Source organism: Alternaria novae-zelandiae (assembly GCF_023758075.1).
Source record: "Alternaria novae-zelandiae strain BMP 2774 chromosome Unknown scaffold_15, whole genome shotgun sequence".
In the NCBI taxonomy this organism is placed as follows: Eukaryota; Fungi; Ascomycota; class Dothideomycetes; order Pleosporales; family Pleosporaceae; genus Alternaria; species Alternaria novae-zelandiae.
The window spans coordinates 713,132-726,579 of NW_026056975.1; the positions used below are offsets into that span (position 1 = coordinate 713,132).

At 54.8% G+C, this 13,448-nt stretch overlaps 2 protein-coding genes across 2 annotated transcripts; both read right to left on the bottom strand.

The window, feature by feature from the left end:
• Positions 1-7,446: 7,446 nt before the first annotated feature.
• On the bottom strand, positions 7,447-8,336 carry J4E88_007422 (uncharacterized protein; the record flags this gene model as incomplete). The annotated part of the gene is made up of 2 exons (XM_049401039.1): positions 7,447-7,695; positions 7,782-8,336. The coding sequence occupies 2 exons, from the start codon at positions 8,334-8,336 to the stop codon at positions 7,447-7,449; spliced, it is 804 nt and encodes a 267-aa protein (XP_049253351.1).
• Positions 8,337-11,565: 3,229 nt separating this feature from the next.
• J4E88_007423 (uncharacterized protein) lies at positions 11,566-12,546 on the bottom strand (the record flags this gene model as incomplete). Its single annotated transcript, XM_049401040.1, has 5 exons — positions 11,566-11,610; positions 11,674-11,760; positions 11,812-11,844; positions 12,020-12,428; positions 12,542-12,546. 5 exons carry the CDS (start codon positions 12,544-12,546, stop codon positions 11,566-11,568), a joined length of 579 nt encoding a protein of 192 aa, XP_049253352.1.
• Between the last annotated feature and the right edge of the window lie 902 nt (positions 12,547-13,448).

Below are 13,448 nucleotides of genomic sequence, written 5' to 3' on the forward strand. Positions count from 1 at the left end.
GGTGATTAGTGCATCGGTCATCAACCGCTCTAAACTACATGGTCACTCACCTCCAGCTCGCGGTTATCCTTAGTCAGCTCTGGTCGTTGACGTGTCGGTAGCAGTGACGCCAAATCTTCGCTGATATTCGCATTAGCCTCTCCCCTGGTCCAATAGGTGCTCCACGTTACCAAAGATGTATTCTGCTCCATGCGTGTTTGCATGAATTCATCATCGCTCAACTTCTCTCTGCGCAGCTGCGCAAGCTTTCGCGATATCTCCGGACCTCTTCGTGCGCAGACTACTACCCACTCTCGCGACCTCAACCTGGGACCTCTGCGCAGCCACCGCGCTCATAGGCTGCGTACGCGGCTGCTCGGATGGTTTCCAGATCATTGTCCAGAGCTCGCTTGCCAGGTTCATCGTGTAATCGAAAGCGCCTTCCAGTAAAGGCCATATCGGCTGGTGATGCTGGTGGTCCATCGCGCGCGGTCGGTGACGGCCTCGGATGCGGATTTTGAGTATCTTTTTTCTCTCGGTCTCAAGGTGTGCCAGAATATGTGTCTTGTGAGGATGTTCGGCTAAAGAAGGTGGTAGAAACGCGCCGAGAGATAAGGTCACAAGATAAGGGTCTTGATATGGCATCGCAATGATTGGAGCAGCCCAGTGGGTCCAGCAACCTTTACAGTTTGTATCCTCACGAACCCCGCAGGTAAGGATCGACCGCCTCTTCCTGTCTTCTTCTGTCCGCTGTTGCACCGCGCTGATCAAAGCCCATGCCGGTAGTGTACGCGCTGGTGATGTGCAGCCACTCCTTCCATCAGACTCACCGGCTCAGCATCGCGCCTGTCGTCGCAAGAGTTGAGCGCGACTGCAAAATGACTACTTTCTCGTTGGCAACTGCCTGAGCAAGGCCTTCTTGCCTTCGCGGTCCATCCCGTTTACCCTTGCCACGCAGCTTAAGAAGGAGAAAGACCACGTTGGTGACATTATGCTGAGATTGCTATGGCACTTACCTAGTAGTGAAATGGAGATACAGAGAGACGAAATTTGTAGCTGAATGAACAGGTTTTAGGAGGTAGAGGTAGCGATGAGATCAGTTGACTCGATGGTGGACATGAGGCCTTGAAGCGTATTCAAGAAATCGGCTCTTGGAAAAACCCCCGTGTTCAGGAAGCTAGCGAGGTGTCGCGATGAGATAAGATGAAGCCGTGAGATACATACGGATGCTGCTGGCCGTTCGCGATGCCTATGTTGAGATTCAGGCTCACGGAGTCGAGATAGCAACTGTAGCCAGCCGCTAGTTGCTTTACGTACGTGATCATGTTCTCCGAAGTCACGACGCGTCCGTAGAGATTGGACATTAATCTGGAGAACACGATGATCGGTCCGCTGGCCAAGGAACAGACCAGTAATCAGTTTTAGAAGAATGTTGGGGATATACTCAATGGATGGAGGAGACCATAGTAATCCCGAGGACTGTAGTCAAATGCAAGCGCACGTATAAAGAAAGCTCCTCAAGAAAGAAAGTGGCTGGGGATGTCCGCTCTTACGTCATGCAAAGCACGGACATTGTCCGGAGATGACTCGGATCCAGCTGGAGATTTTGGAAAGACAAAACATCACAACTGACATCTCGGAAACTTCTTCGCAAAGCTTTGCACAACGCAGCGCTATGCACCTAGACGATCTGTTGGATAGATGAAATATGCGACTCGAAGATACATGGTATCCAGGCAGTGGACGAGGCGATGCGGGTGCTTACTCCGGTGGCAGCATCGGCCGGCGGTACCGCTTCTGAAACGCGCCATCGTTTGGCCTGATGTATCAGGCATCAAGGTCGGCCCATGATAATTTACGGCCAAAGCTGAACACTGGGCATTGAAATCTCGCACATGTCCTGTTGAGTTACACCATATGCCGAAAGGAAAGGGCAAAGAACTTGGAGATGTGTCTTGGTAGACGGAGTTGAACTTGCGCCTGGAGTGAGCAGCGAGCGCCGATCTGAACTGGTGTTCAGTTGCATCACGGCAATGGCGGGTTATACTAACAGCAGGCATGCCAGATTCTATTCGCCTACCGGCGCCGACCACCAGCCGTACGTCGACACCATGGCTATACCACCAGAGGCGCGGATCGCAGTGGAGCCGCTTGAACCACTCTGGCAGCCGTCAGCCGGCTGAATATTCTTGGTAGCGATCGCATCAGCCAACGCTGGACCGCAAAGAGAAGGAAGAAGGGGTGCGACCAAAGTCGAGCAAGAGGATGTTAACGGGGCGAAGTTTTGTCAGCATGATCGATGCCCTGAAGGATGAAGAGGCTCTCACTGCTGTCCCCGGAACCAAAGTCTACGCTGTAAGAAGCGCATCAAGAACAACATGCACAACAGTGCCGATCAACTCGGGAGATTCGTCGCAAGCCCAACACCGTTGGGACTCTGGCACGGGAAGCGAGCGTTGCCAATAACACCCCATCACTAAGTCTCTCAGCCAACAGCGCGTGCACGGCAATGTCCACCTGGCTATAGCCGCTGTCTTATTGCGCGGCGAATAATATATGACAGCGCATCGTGATTGTGCTATCGTCAGCGTTGGGTCACTATCGACCAGGCTTGAACTGGATGGCGAGTGTGTTGGATCGCTCGCTACCAGATCAGTCCCGCAGCTTGCCTCCGGTGAGTGATGTTTCGGTCAACCCGGACGCGCGTTTGCTCAGCTGTGGCCTTCATTGCCGTCGGATGTGCCATAGGGAACAAGAGACGCTGCGCGAGTGCTTCCGCGGCTTGACTGCTGGCACGGCGCTGCTGCAGTGTAGGTGGGTATCCTCGAATAGCGTCACGTCACTGCCACGACGCCGCTGTCTGCTAGTACGCGCACTCGATCATCCTGAAGCCAGTCAACGTGGACCCTTACAGCGTACCCACGCGCCCTTGATGACCAGCCGCGAGCTTCTCCGGGTGAGGGTGTGGCAGTGAGATGTCCTTGGCTGGCGAAGTGGTTCGCCTTAACGAAAACCTGGATTTGCTTCGGTACTCGCTTCTTCGCCCTGGACTTTGGAAGACTCAGGAGAGGACGCGATGCTGCCCCTTTTCGCAGCGACAAGCAGCAAATCGTCCTGAGGCGCCGATCTAGCTTCTGTCCTCTCTGGTACTCATGGATCCTACCTAGCAATCTTCGAGATATCTGTTCGAAACATGTATAAGCGAGACTGTCACGACTTGTTCCAACCGATCTCCATGTATGCGGCGTCGACACCCGCCAGACTGTAACCCTTCGTTGTCACTCAACGTCACCCGGGCTGCCAAACCATGCTGTGATCTAGATCACGTATCGGGTAAAAAGAGCGACGACACGCCTCATGCATGAAGTAACGCTGCTACATCCACTGGTCAAGAAGCTATCTCTGTCGCCGTGCCCTTGGGAACTCACTGTCATTACGCATACGCGAGCAACGCTAAAGGTGAATAACAACGGGTTATTGACGGCAGTTGAAACATCGAAAAGACAGTCGCCCGCAATTCTAAGGTAATGAAATCGTTGATGTTGTTAGTAAAAAGCGCCTCACAGTGTTATGTTATGATGGTAGTTACACTCACGATGCCACTGATCATGTGACTACGCCTTCACGATTATCTTGCGGAACTTTAACAACATCCGCGCTCGCTTACGTACAAAGATACGAACGGCATCTTCCATGGGTCTTGCGAAATTTGCCAAGCGTTTGCGCAGATACCATGCTCTGCCGTTGTGGGAAGCGGAGCTATATCAGCTCCGCATATAGCCTATGTACCTCGCCTCACGGGCGACCCGAAAAGAAGCAACTTTCGGCGACACTATTGGCTACGACTCCACTTTCTATTTTTCACAATCGTCCAATAGATTTGCGGGCCGTTGGCGGCGGAGCTGGCACACGCATCGCGCTATGTTGTGGGCTACAGCTTTTGGCGCGTCATCAACACTGCACAGCTGTGCGGCGCACAAGATCGTATGCGACACACAGAAGCAGCAAGAAAAGCCGGTTGCTTCGAAACCGGCCGACCATCTACCGGGCTCCTGGATTGTTGCCTCTTGCCTCTCTGACAGTGCACCGAAAAGGCGGGATGCGGCGACGGCACGGTACAACGCTCACTGCGCCGGAGTATTACTCGCGCCCGTTCGATATATTCCTTCACCGATTGACAGGGTACTGCGCACATGCAGGTGTTCACAGCGCCGGTGCAGCATCGCGCAGCAAGGCACCGAGCTAGCAAGCCCTTGTTGTCAATCGCCGCCGCGGTGGTGCGATGCATACATTGACGCTTGGAGGTGACCGGTCAGGCATCACGTATGGGTAAACCTCGGTGAATCTTGTGAATATTGAAACACAAGTTCATTGATAGATCAAGTATCGCGAGAAGCAAGTTACGATGAGGATGACGTAGTCTTCAATGGTCATCGAAGGAAAGGATGCGGACCATATGTGTGTAGCAGCGTTGGGCTCAGTAAACCTCCCCACATCAGCAAGTACACCTACGCCTCACGCGCCAGGGCCCTCGATCTGTTGAGACGCCTCTCTGCACGATGAGCATGACTAGCGAATTCAGCTTTCGTGAGATCGATGGCCGCGGATAAGCGAAGTCATTTCCAAATTGGGCCTTCACCCAACGGCCTCCACCTCTACTCCGGAGTACCTGCCGTGACTCTGTAGTTCTCCCCACATCCCGATGAAGCCTACACCCGCGATGCATCTCTAAGCGATGTCTCTCGGTAGCACAGGTCCTCGTCGATCACGAGTACACGATCTCCGCTTTGCGCCTCGCAATCACTTCGTTATCCATCATCAAATGGTAAACATAGCAATCGCCACCTCAACATCTAAACATGAAACGGCTGTCTTGCCACTGCCACATGGCCGACGAGGATGCCGTTACCAGCAAAAAGGCACAACGTGAGGCTTCCCAATATCCACTGCAGCGGCGTGTCGATCCTTGATGCTTCTCTTCCGCTTTCGCCTTCGGCGTATTCCGTTCGTGACCTCCACCCTCTGCGTTCGTCGGTTAGATCAACAGTAGCTAGCTCCCGAAAGAAAGCGGAGTACACGTAAGAAGGAGATCGCTACAGTTACGGCACAGCTGATGAGCAGAAAGGGAGCATCCACAACCCATGGGGGGTGCGGCATAGGCGCAACAGGCAAGGGATTGCACGGTCAGGGTCCATGGAAAGTGTAAGCGACAGACATGTGTGCCTGCGCCCATGGCAGTGGTCACGTCGGAAAAGCTTCATCATCATAATCATCATCATCAGCCCATCGGGTGGATGTCTTTGGCAAGAGATCGTCCTGCACAGGGTCAGCAAAACCTCCCTCTCGCCCCGGTTCAACCCCAATCCAGCATATGCCTGCCGCGGCATGCTCGTTGCGTGCGTGTGGCCACACCCGAGCTGGCTGCTAAGGACCAGGGTCGTCTTGGTACGGGCCAGTAAACGACGAGCTGGGTGCTCAAGAGGGAATCTTACGACAGGGTTCGTCGGATCGTGCTGCACAAACGGTCACTACTGGCTCGGGATTTGGACGAGTCGGATGCAAACCAGCGCATATCGTGAACGCCCAACTTGAAGACTTTTTTCTTCTTCTTGCTCCGTAGACTAGTAGGCAATAGTCGCGAAGCTAGGCGCACGTTTTATAGGGTGCTATAGGTGGTTTGTCTATCAACCGGTGTGACCAACGTCCAGTTCGCGTCGCTTTTCACTTTGCAAAACAAACAACCGCGCCTTCTTCGCCTCCCGCGCCCGCATCCGCTCTGCATATCCTACTTTGACCAAAGGACGCCATTTGGCGCAACAGTAGCGAGGTGTGTGCGGGAACAATGTACTATATCACTAACCCGGATATTATGAACAAGGTTTGTCCCCTTCCCGCATGCGGCATGGTCAGCCCGCGCTTTCTTAATATCGAAAGTATGATCGGTTGGCGAGGGCTCATGTGTATCTTGGTAATGGGTGATAATGCCTTGGTGTCATTAGTTCGAGACGGCTGGGAAGCGGCGTGGGGAAGGGATGGAGGTATTTGGAAAACGGTAGTTGGGGTCGTAGTGGTGTTGGTTGTGGACTAGGCATTGAGCTGGGTCTTCAGGCATCGCGTTTGGATAGGGATGGACTGCTTGCTTGAATACACTCTGATGTGGTTCCCAAATGAGTGTCAGCGCAATTATTTGGAATTGAATTCTTTCAAGCTTGTTGCTGTAGCTCACATGCGCTTGATGCAAGTACTATACCAGCATGAAGTTTGACTTGTTGCATCCGCGACCGGCCGCAACTCCGATGACACCACCACCACCTGTAAAGCATCATGCCATGCGCATCCAGATCTCATGATAATGTCGACATGTAACATGAAGCTTAAGCATCTGATCTCATCTTCGCGGCCATACTCGTCTCAGATGCGCATCTCAAACTGCTTGATCTGAAACCCATAGTTGTGGTTGAGACACAAGCCACAACCCCGGCATTGACACACGGTCATCAGCGAACATGATGCGCATAATAGCATTCCAAATTATTGATAGTAAGTGCGGGTTATGATTTACATGCGATCGCATATCGCGTATCGAAGTTGCGATGGAAGACCCGGGTACAGGTATTTGACATTAGATGACGGGTGTCATGCCTTGAGAGATGGACGTACGAGATGAATGTGAGCCACAGATTACAAATGGGTATTCTGAGAACCAAGCGCAAAACGCAGTTGTTGGCTCGAAGACCGTAGTCTAGTAAGACATGCAGAGTGTGAAGGAGATATCTGGCAAGATTGTGTCGCGTAGCAAGAAACAACGATTATGTATAGAAGAGAATAGATGCAATGCGTGGATGTAAATAAGCAAAAGCATATGACGATACCGCCAGTGATGTACAAAGGAAAAGATGTAGTGACGAGTAAAACAAAGACCAATGAGAATGCGCCCCTTCCGACTCTGCCTGGGTATCGTTTCCTTCTCTTTCACTCCCTACACCCTTGTTGTGTATCCGGAACGCTGGCCGACTCTTTCTCAATGCCGTCCATGTCAACTCAAACCTCCAACAGCTCCCTGGATGATGTGATACCAGCCCGAGCCGTCTCTTTCCCAACGCCACCGCAATGCTGGACTCGCTTGGAATGTGTCGCGCGTCGAAGGAATAATCGTTCGTAGTATCCAAAGTATGCAGGTAATTTGTAAAGGAGTGTGTATTGGAAGAGGAAGGGTATACCGTTGGCCCAAATCGTGGTACGTCGTAAAGGAAATGTGTTTAGTGATTAGGAGGCTGGTGTGTGCCCCAGAAGAGTATTGCAAATGCGGAAATCGACCACAGAGAGGCAGGTTTGTGTCCAGCACAAACCCCGCAACACTGCCCCCCTTCCGCATACGCGCATGCTTGTTGTTCATATTTTTTGTTCTCACCATGCACGCAAGCCCTCGAACTGGCCAGCCAGCCCATCGCAGTTAGAGTCGGCCAGTCATTGGTAACTTGCGCCGGGATCGCTGGGACCAGCTGCCATCTGAGACGAGGAGTAGGCACCCTGGTGTTGATGTTGTCGATGTTGTGATTCTTCCTCCTCCTCTTCCTGCGCAGCCAACTCCACAGCCTCAAGTGCCTCGGCCTTGTCCTTGCACGCGGCGGGCGAGAAGCCACTGCCAACCTTCGAGGAAATGATGCGCCATCGGTCGTTCTCGTACTCCTGCATGGCGTTGCGAAGCTTTACCACCTGTATTGCCGGTTATGGTTAGCATGTCGGAGATTGTGGATGCGATGCACGACGTCGCGCGTTTCATGACTAGGGTTGCGACTTACCATATCATCCGTCCAGACAGTGGTCTTTGCTTTGAGCTTCGTGCAATACCGTACTTGGAGTGTGCCAGAACTGCGGCCAGGGAAGAAGTCGGCGATTTGCTTCCATGTGAGGTTTTTCTTCTCTTTGAGGTCGACGAGTAACTGGTCGTCCTCGGGCGTGAACTTGAGCTTTGGGCCGCGGGGTCGTTGCGCTGGCGGGGGCATCCCTTCTTGACCGACTACGCTAGGAGGGCCATGGTGTTGAGCGGGAGAGGGAGGTTGGCCCTCCATCGGGTGATGTCTCTTACTGCGATGAGTATTTGGCAGATGGTGGTGATGTGTGGGAGGTAAAGAGGACTGTGGAGCGGGCGGCGGATACTGTTGAAGGGAGTAACCCTGGGTCGCGTGTTGTAGTGAGACGCTTCCCGTTGCTTGTGCGTAGGGATTGAGCTGCTGCTCTAAGCTCGGAGGCAGTTCGTGCTGCAAGTCGTCCTGGTGGCTGCGCTTGCGTCCGGCGGTCTGCTGGGGCGGCGGTGGGTAGCCCACGTTGTAGGAAGATGGCGAGTGTTGCGACATGGAGTGGTGGCGCAGAAGATGGGGTTGATGTAATGAATGTGTGTCGATGTCTGTGTAGGTAGGGTGGTGGCCGGCGCCGGCATGTTGCAGCGTTTGAGACTGGTGTGGCTGCAGGAAGGAGTGAGGGTGGTATCCCGGAGGCAATCCGGTATGGGAATGGAGGACATTTTGATGTTCGACGTTTGAGGTCGGTATGTGATGTTCTTCCCCGGCATCGCCTGGTACGCTGTAGTCGAGGAAAGGGCCTCGATAGGGACTCGCCAGTGTTGCGATCACGCATGGAGACTACCAGAGCTAGGTTGCTCTGGCAGGCCGCCGCAGTGAGACCTGAGCCAGAAAAAGGATGCCTGGTTTGAGTTGGTGTTCGGAGTTGCGATGGCTGTATCGCACGCGTTTGGGTATTTCGAATTTTGTTATATTGACAAATGTTGGAGCAAGAAAGGCCTAGGGGAACGCGCCATCGGTCGAGGTCTTATCGCGTGTGTTAAGCGTCTGGGTTGTCGAATATAGGTTGTAGCCTTGTAGGGAACAAACGAAAAGTACGTATGGCTGGGGATGCTCGTGGAATATAAGATTCCTGCCTGATGGGAGAAGGCATTAAAAATCTCGGGCAGTAGGTCCCTTCAAAAGCCCGGTCCGTCTTGTGCGATTGCCACACGGACACAGGATCCAAGCATGTACAGCAATGGGTCGTCCCCACGAGACGCTCTGTTCCTGAGGAGCACCAAATGAGCTTAGTAGGGAAGGCCCAGGAACTGATTCTACGTCAAGCATAATGCGGTGATCAATGACAAGGAGGGGTCCCCCGGCATGCGATCTGGACGAGTACAATGCTCGCAGACGTGGGTCGTGAGTGGCTGCTGATGCAAAATGAGATGGGCATGAGGTACTGTGCCCGGCTTGCGAGGGTCGGTGGGGCCCGGGGCGTGCGCGGTCCATGCCATCGTCGTTTATTTCTAGAATGCCGCCAGAAAGATCTCCAACGCCGTTGCAGGCGCTGCAGGAGGGATCCTGGCGCAGCGTGGTGGCCAGGAGATGTGCATTGAAGACGTTCTGAACCGGCTAGCAAGACGGCAGGGGCTCGAGGCGATTCCCCGAAGAGGCAGCGCCACGAGCGAGCGCCGTCTGCCAGATTGATGAGACGCAGTCTACCAGACACGGAGCCAGGAGCGCGGGAGAGGTGCTCGGGTCATGCTCGGAGGCGAGTGCTTCCAAACGGCCTGGCAGAGGGGTGCTGTGACAATGATGGCATTTTTTCATGGCATCTCAATGGCATACACGCCCGGTGCCTCAGTCGACGGCACTTCATGCCTGGAAGAGCCTTACCCGGGCTCAGGGCCCCATGGAGCATGATGCTGCTGGCGAAGAAGCGGTACTCGGATCAGGGCAGGACAGCTGTCGATGCCGGCATTTACGCAGCCGTAGCACCCGCCTGTAAGCAGTGGGACCGAGCGATGGCAGGGCTCTCGGTCATGGTTCTCTAACGCATAGGCATGACGGCCTCAGATTGGCTCATGCGTGGGCCGTTTCAAGGTATAGAGTCAGACCCTGCCCTATATGCGCTTCGTCACCCCCCATGAGTTGGGATCTACCAGCCACAGAAATATCCCGACGCCCGCATTGGATGACGCACTTCGGCCTGCTGCAGACGCAGCGGGTGTACGGAGTGCTGGTGGCAAGTAGAGATGAGCACTGCGAGAGAGTATACCTGAGACAGCAGCCAGGTGTTTGAGGCGGGCGAATGCGTGAGGCGTTGTGGGGAGAAGGAGCAAGCGAGGACGACAGCGGGCTCGCCTGAGTAGCGAGTTCCCGATTTTAGCGTCGACGTCGAATCGCAGCCGGCCGCGATCTTCTGGCCCGCAAGCCTCGCATACAGGTCATCTCTCGACTGCATGGGCGAGATGAGGCATCGCGAGTCCAGGGCGTCGTGCCGCTGCCTACACGGTCGCCCTATGTGCGCCACGACGGATGCGCTCGCCGAAGAGGCAACCGCATCCTCCTGGCGCGCCCTCACCACCAGCCGCTCTCACGTGACGACTTCACGACGGACGCGCTCCCCGGCTGGAGGCTGGGATCTCCCTGCATCTGCAGCCCTCGCTATGACCTCACCGCCGTCGCCATGTACGACTTTCAGGCCTAGCGATAGTCTGCCAATCTTCAAGTACTCGACCAACGGCGCATTATCCATTTAGGCTGATGCACGCCATTGCGAACTATAGGCTCGCGGAACTGCACGATGCAGCCCTCACCACGCTCCGTCCAACAGACCGCGCCCTTCACCGCGGCCACGCCGCCATGTCATCTGGCCTGCGTCGTGAGCGGAGCGCGTGCAGCGCATGTACACGGTGAGTAGAAGCGCGTTGCGGCGCATTGTGGGCGACCAAGTCCCCCCGACGCGCAATCTACTGTCGACGTTACGGCACGGCTTCGTGCAAGCGCGTCGCGACCACATCTCGCGCCCGTTGATATGGTTCGGTAGCATAGCCGGAGCGTTCGTCTGGGACTCTGGGTAACTCATGCCGTTACACGTGGGCGTCGCGACCAAGATCGCCCCAACGACACCGTTGATCGCACGAAAAAGAAAACAGCGATCGTCCTCTGCGCCATGATTGCTACACTGACGGCAAAGGCGCGTCGTCTATGTGTGCTACAAATAGCCAGGCGGATTCTGCCGATCTGCGTGCGGCAGTAGGTGAGGCGGAACGTTGAGGTGTGGTGTGGCGAGGGGTTGAAACATTCAACGAACCGCTGCAGGCTGCCGAAACCAATTCTACCAACTGTTCGTTGACGTGAAACGATAACACAAGCAAGATCGGCCAATCGCCGCTTCGACAGGCAAGACTTTGAGATGCTCCCCACATGCGACAGTCCGTTATGGCATGGATACATTGCCGACTATTGCTAAGTAAAGACATTCGACATTATATCCAGGATGGAAGCTCCCTCAGGACTACAACCAAATCCCGAAGCGAGAGGATGACCGCGGAGAAACACAATAACATTGGTCAGCGCTGCCGAAAACTGCTAAGCATCTTTTGGAAAGAGAAGGCGACTAAGGCCTTGTGTACTCCGCTGCCGAGAACCACGTCCGGAAACACCAAGAAGGACGAACGGATGCCCACAGCACTTTTGCGCATGCGATGCTCGATCAAGATAGGAAAGCTGGTATCATAAGCGGGCCCCACCGCACTAATTCCGGAAAGATGCAGAGTGTGATCATAAGTGTCGTTCAGTACTTGCCGCCAAAATTCTCCTTTGCGTACTGCTCGCATGCCTGGTGCACGTCAGTACAAGCTCATGCACGCGAAGACTACGTTTGGAGACGATCAAGACATACTTTTGCAGGCTTGCCAACCTTCTGACCGATGACCTTCCATTTGTTGGCATCGTATTCTTTGATGGCGGCAAGCAGCGCGGCGCTCTTCTTACTCATCAGCACACTCTCAGAGGGACGGAGCTATAGCCTCTAACTCACTTCGTCCTCAGCGAACTCGGCATAGTGCATGTCCTTGAAGGTCAGTTAGAGGGTCCGCAGTGGAACAGTACTGGTCGCATGCCCACCTTGTACCAATGTTTCTTTACACTCCCTTCTGTCCGCTGCGGGAACGTCTACCAACGGTCAAGTCAGCTAACTGTTCTCCGGGAACACGGCAGTTGTCTGATCCGGCAAGCGTTCTCCTCACCTTTGCGATCTCGCTCCAGCTGTTTCCAGCATCTCTCATTTGTTTCAATCTCAATTCCTCAGCTGGCGTCCAAGGCGTATTTGTCCGACTCTTCTTGGTCTTGGGCTCCTGTGCAGCATCGACATCGGCCGTTGGTGGCAACACAGCACTGCTCGCTTGCGCCTCTGCACTATCTGCAGTACCTGCCATCTGTTCCTGGGACTGTCCGAGGGTTACAGACTTGCGCTTTCGGCTCGTAGGAGATGGCAGTGGCGGTTGAGCGCCAGTGTGAGCCTCTGGATTCGCCGTGGTGAATGACGCCGCTGGCTGTAAACTGGGCAGCTCTGGCGGTCCAGAGTACTGAACGCTCGGTTGGGGGTTCGCTGCAATGGGCGACGGTTTCAGGCTACGCTTGGTGGAGGGCGAGGAGCTGTCGGGGGCCACAACGTCAGCGCGCGCGGCAAGGTACCGAGTCGAGTAGGGGAAGTATCTCAGAGTCGCAGAATGGGGACAAGACGAGACGGATATAGTGGAAAGACTCACGACATGGCGGCAGACGGGGCGATAAGACCTAAGCCAGGCAGGCGGCAGCACGAGACAGCTTCACTGGGGAGAGCAGGATGCGCCTATAGAGTGTAGTGTCATGCTCGTATATTACAGCTTCAGGACCACTTTCAGAGGGTACGACGGCCAGACTGGAGGCAGTAGATCATCATGATATCCAAGGAAGCAGATGGCCTGTCGGTGCGAGCGCTGATCAAGTACAAGGGATACAAAGAGGGTCAGGTTGGCAGCAGACGGGCGAATGGGAGGATGGCATAGGCATCATGGTGGAGGACGAGGGCGACGCTGTGAGGTTAAGTGGCCGAATGCTAGCGGGGGTCGGCGCCCAAGATGGGGAGGGCAAGTACTAGTACTTGCCCGCTAGTGAATTGAAGGTGGTGGTCGAGGTATAGATACGCGGGGACGCGCTGCAGACAAGAAGCGGGGTAACAGGCTCTAGGGCCCGGCTCTGATGAACAGGTGGCTTTGAGGTTACGGGGACAGCGCGACGAGTGCTTAGAGGGCAGCGGAGGTAGAGTGCGCAGCGCGTGACTGCTTCATGCGTGTCCAGCATACATGCGAGTGATGCGGAGCGCCCCCGATCGGGTGTCGCGACATGATGACTGTGTATACAGACAGCCACGGCGCCGGCGGAGTAGTGGGAGCGACAAGCGCATGTTGTCATGAGTGTCATGGCGATTCCCATGCCGGGTCGAGTAGAGTGACTCCAGATCAGGTCACCGTGGAGTCGCTACCAGGCCAGATGGCGTGCCGTAGTGGTGACGGAGTTGCTGGCAGCTGGAGCGGGGCAGCGTGCATGGACCGGCCGCTCTTTCCTCGAGTGGTGCTCGTGCCTTCCAACCTCATCATCGGTCAACAACACAGCGGGAAGTCGCCATGGCGAGAG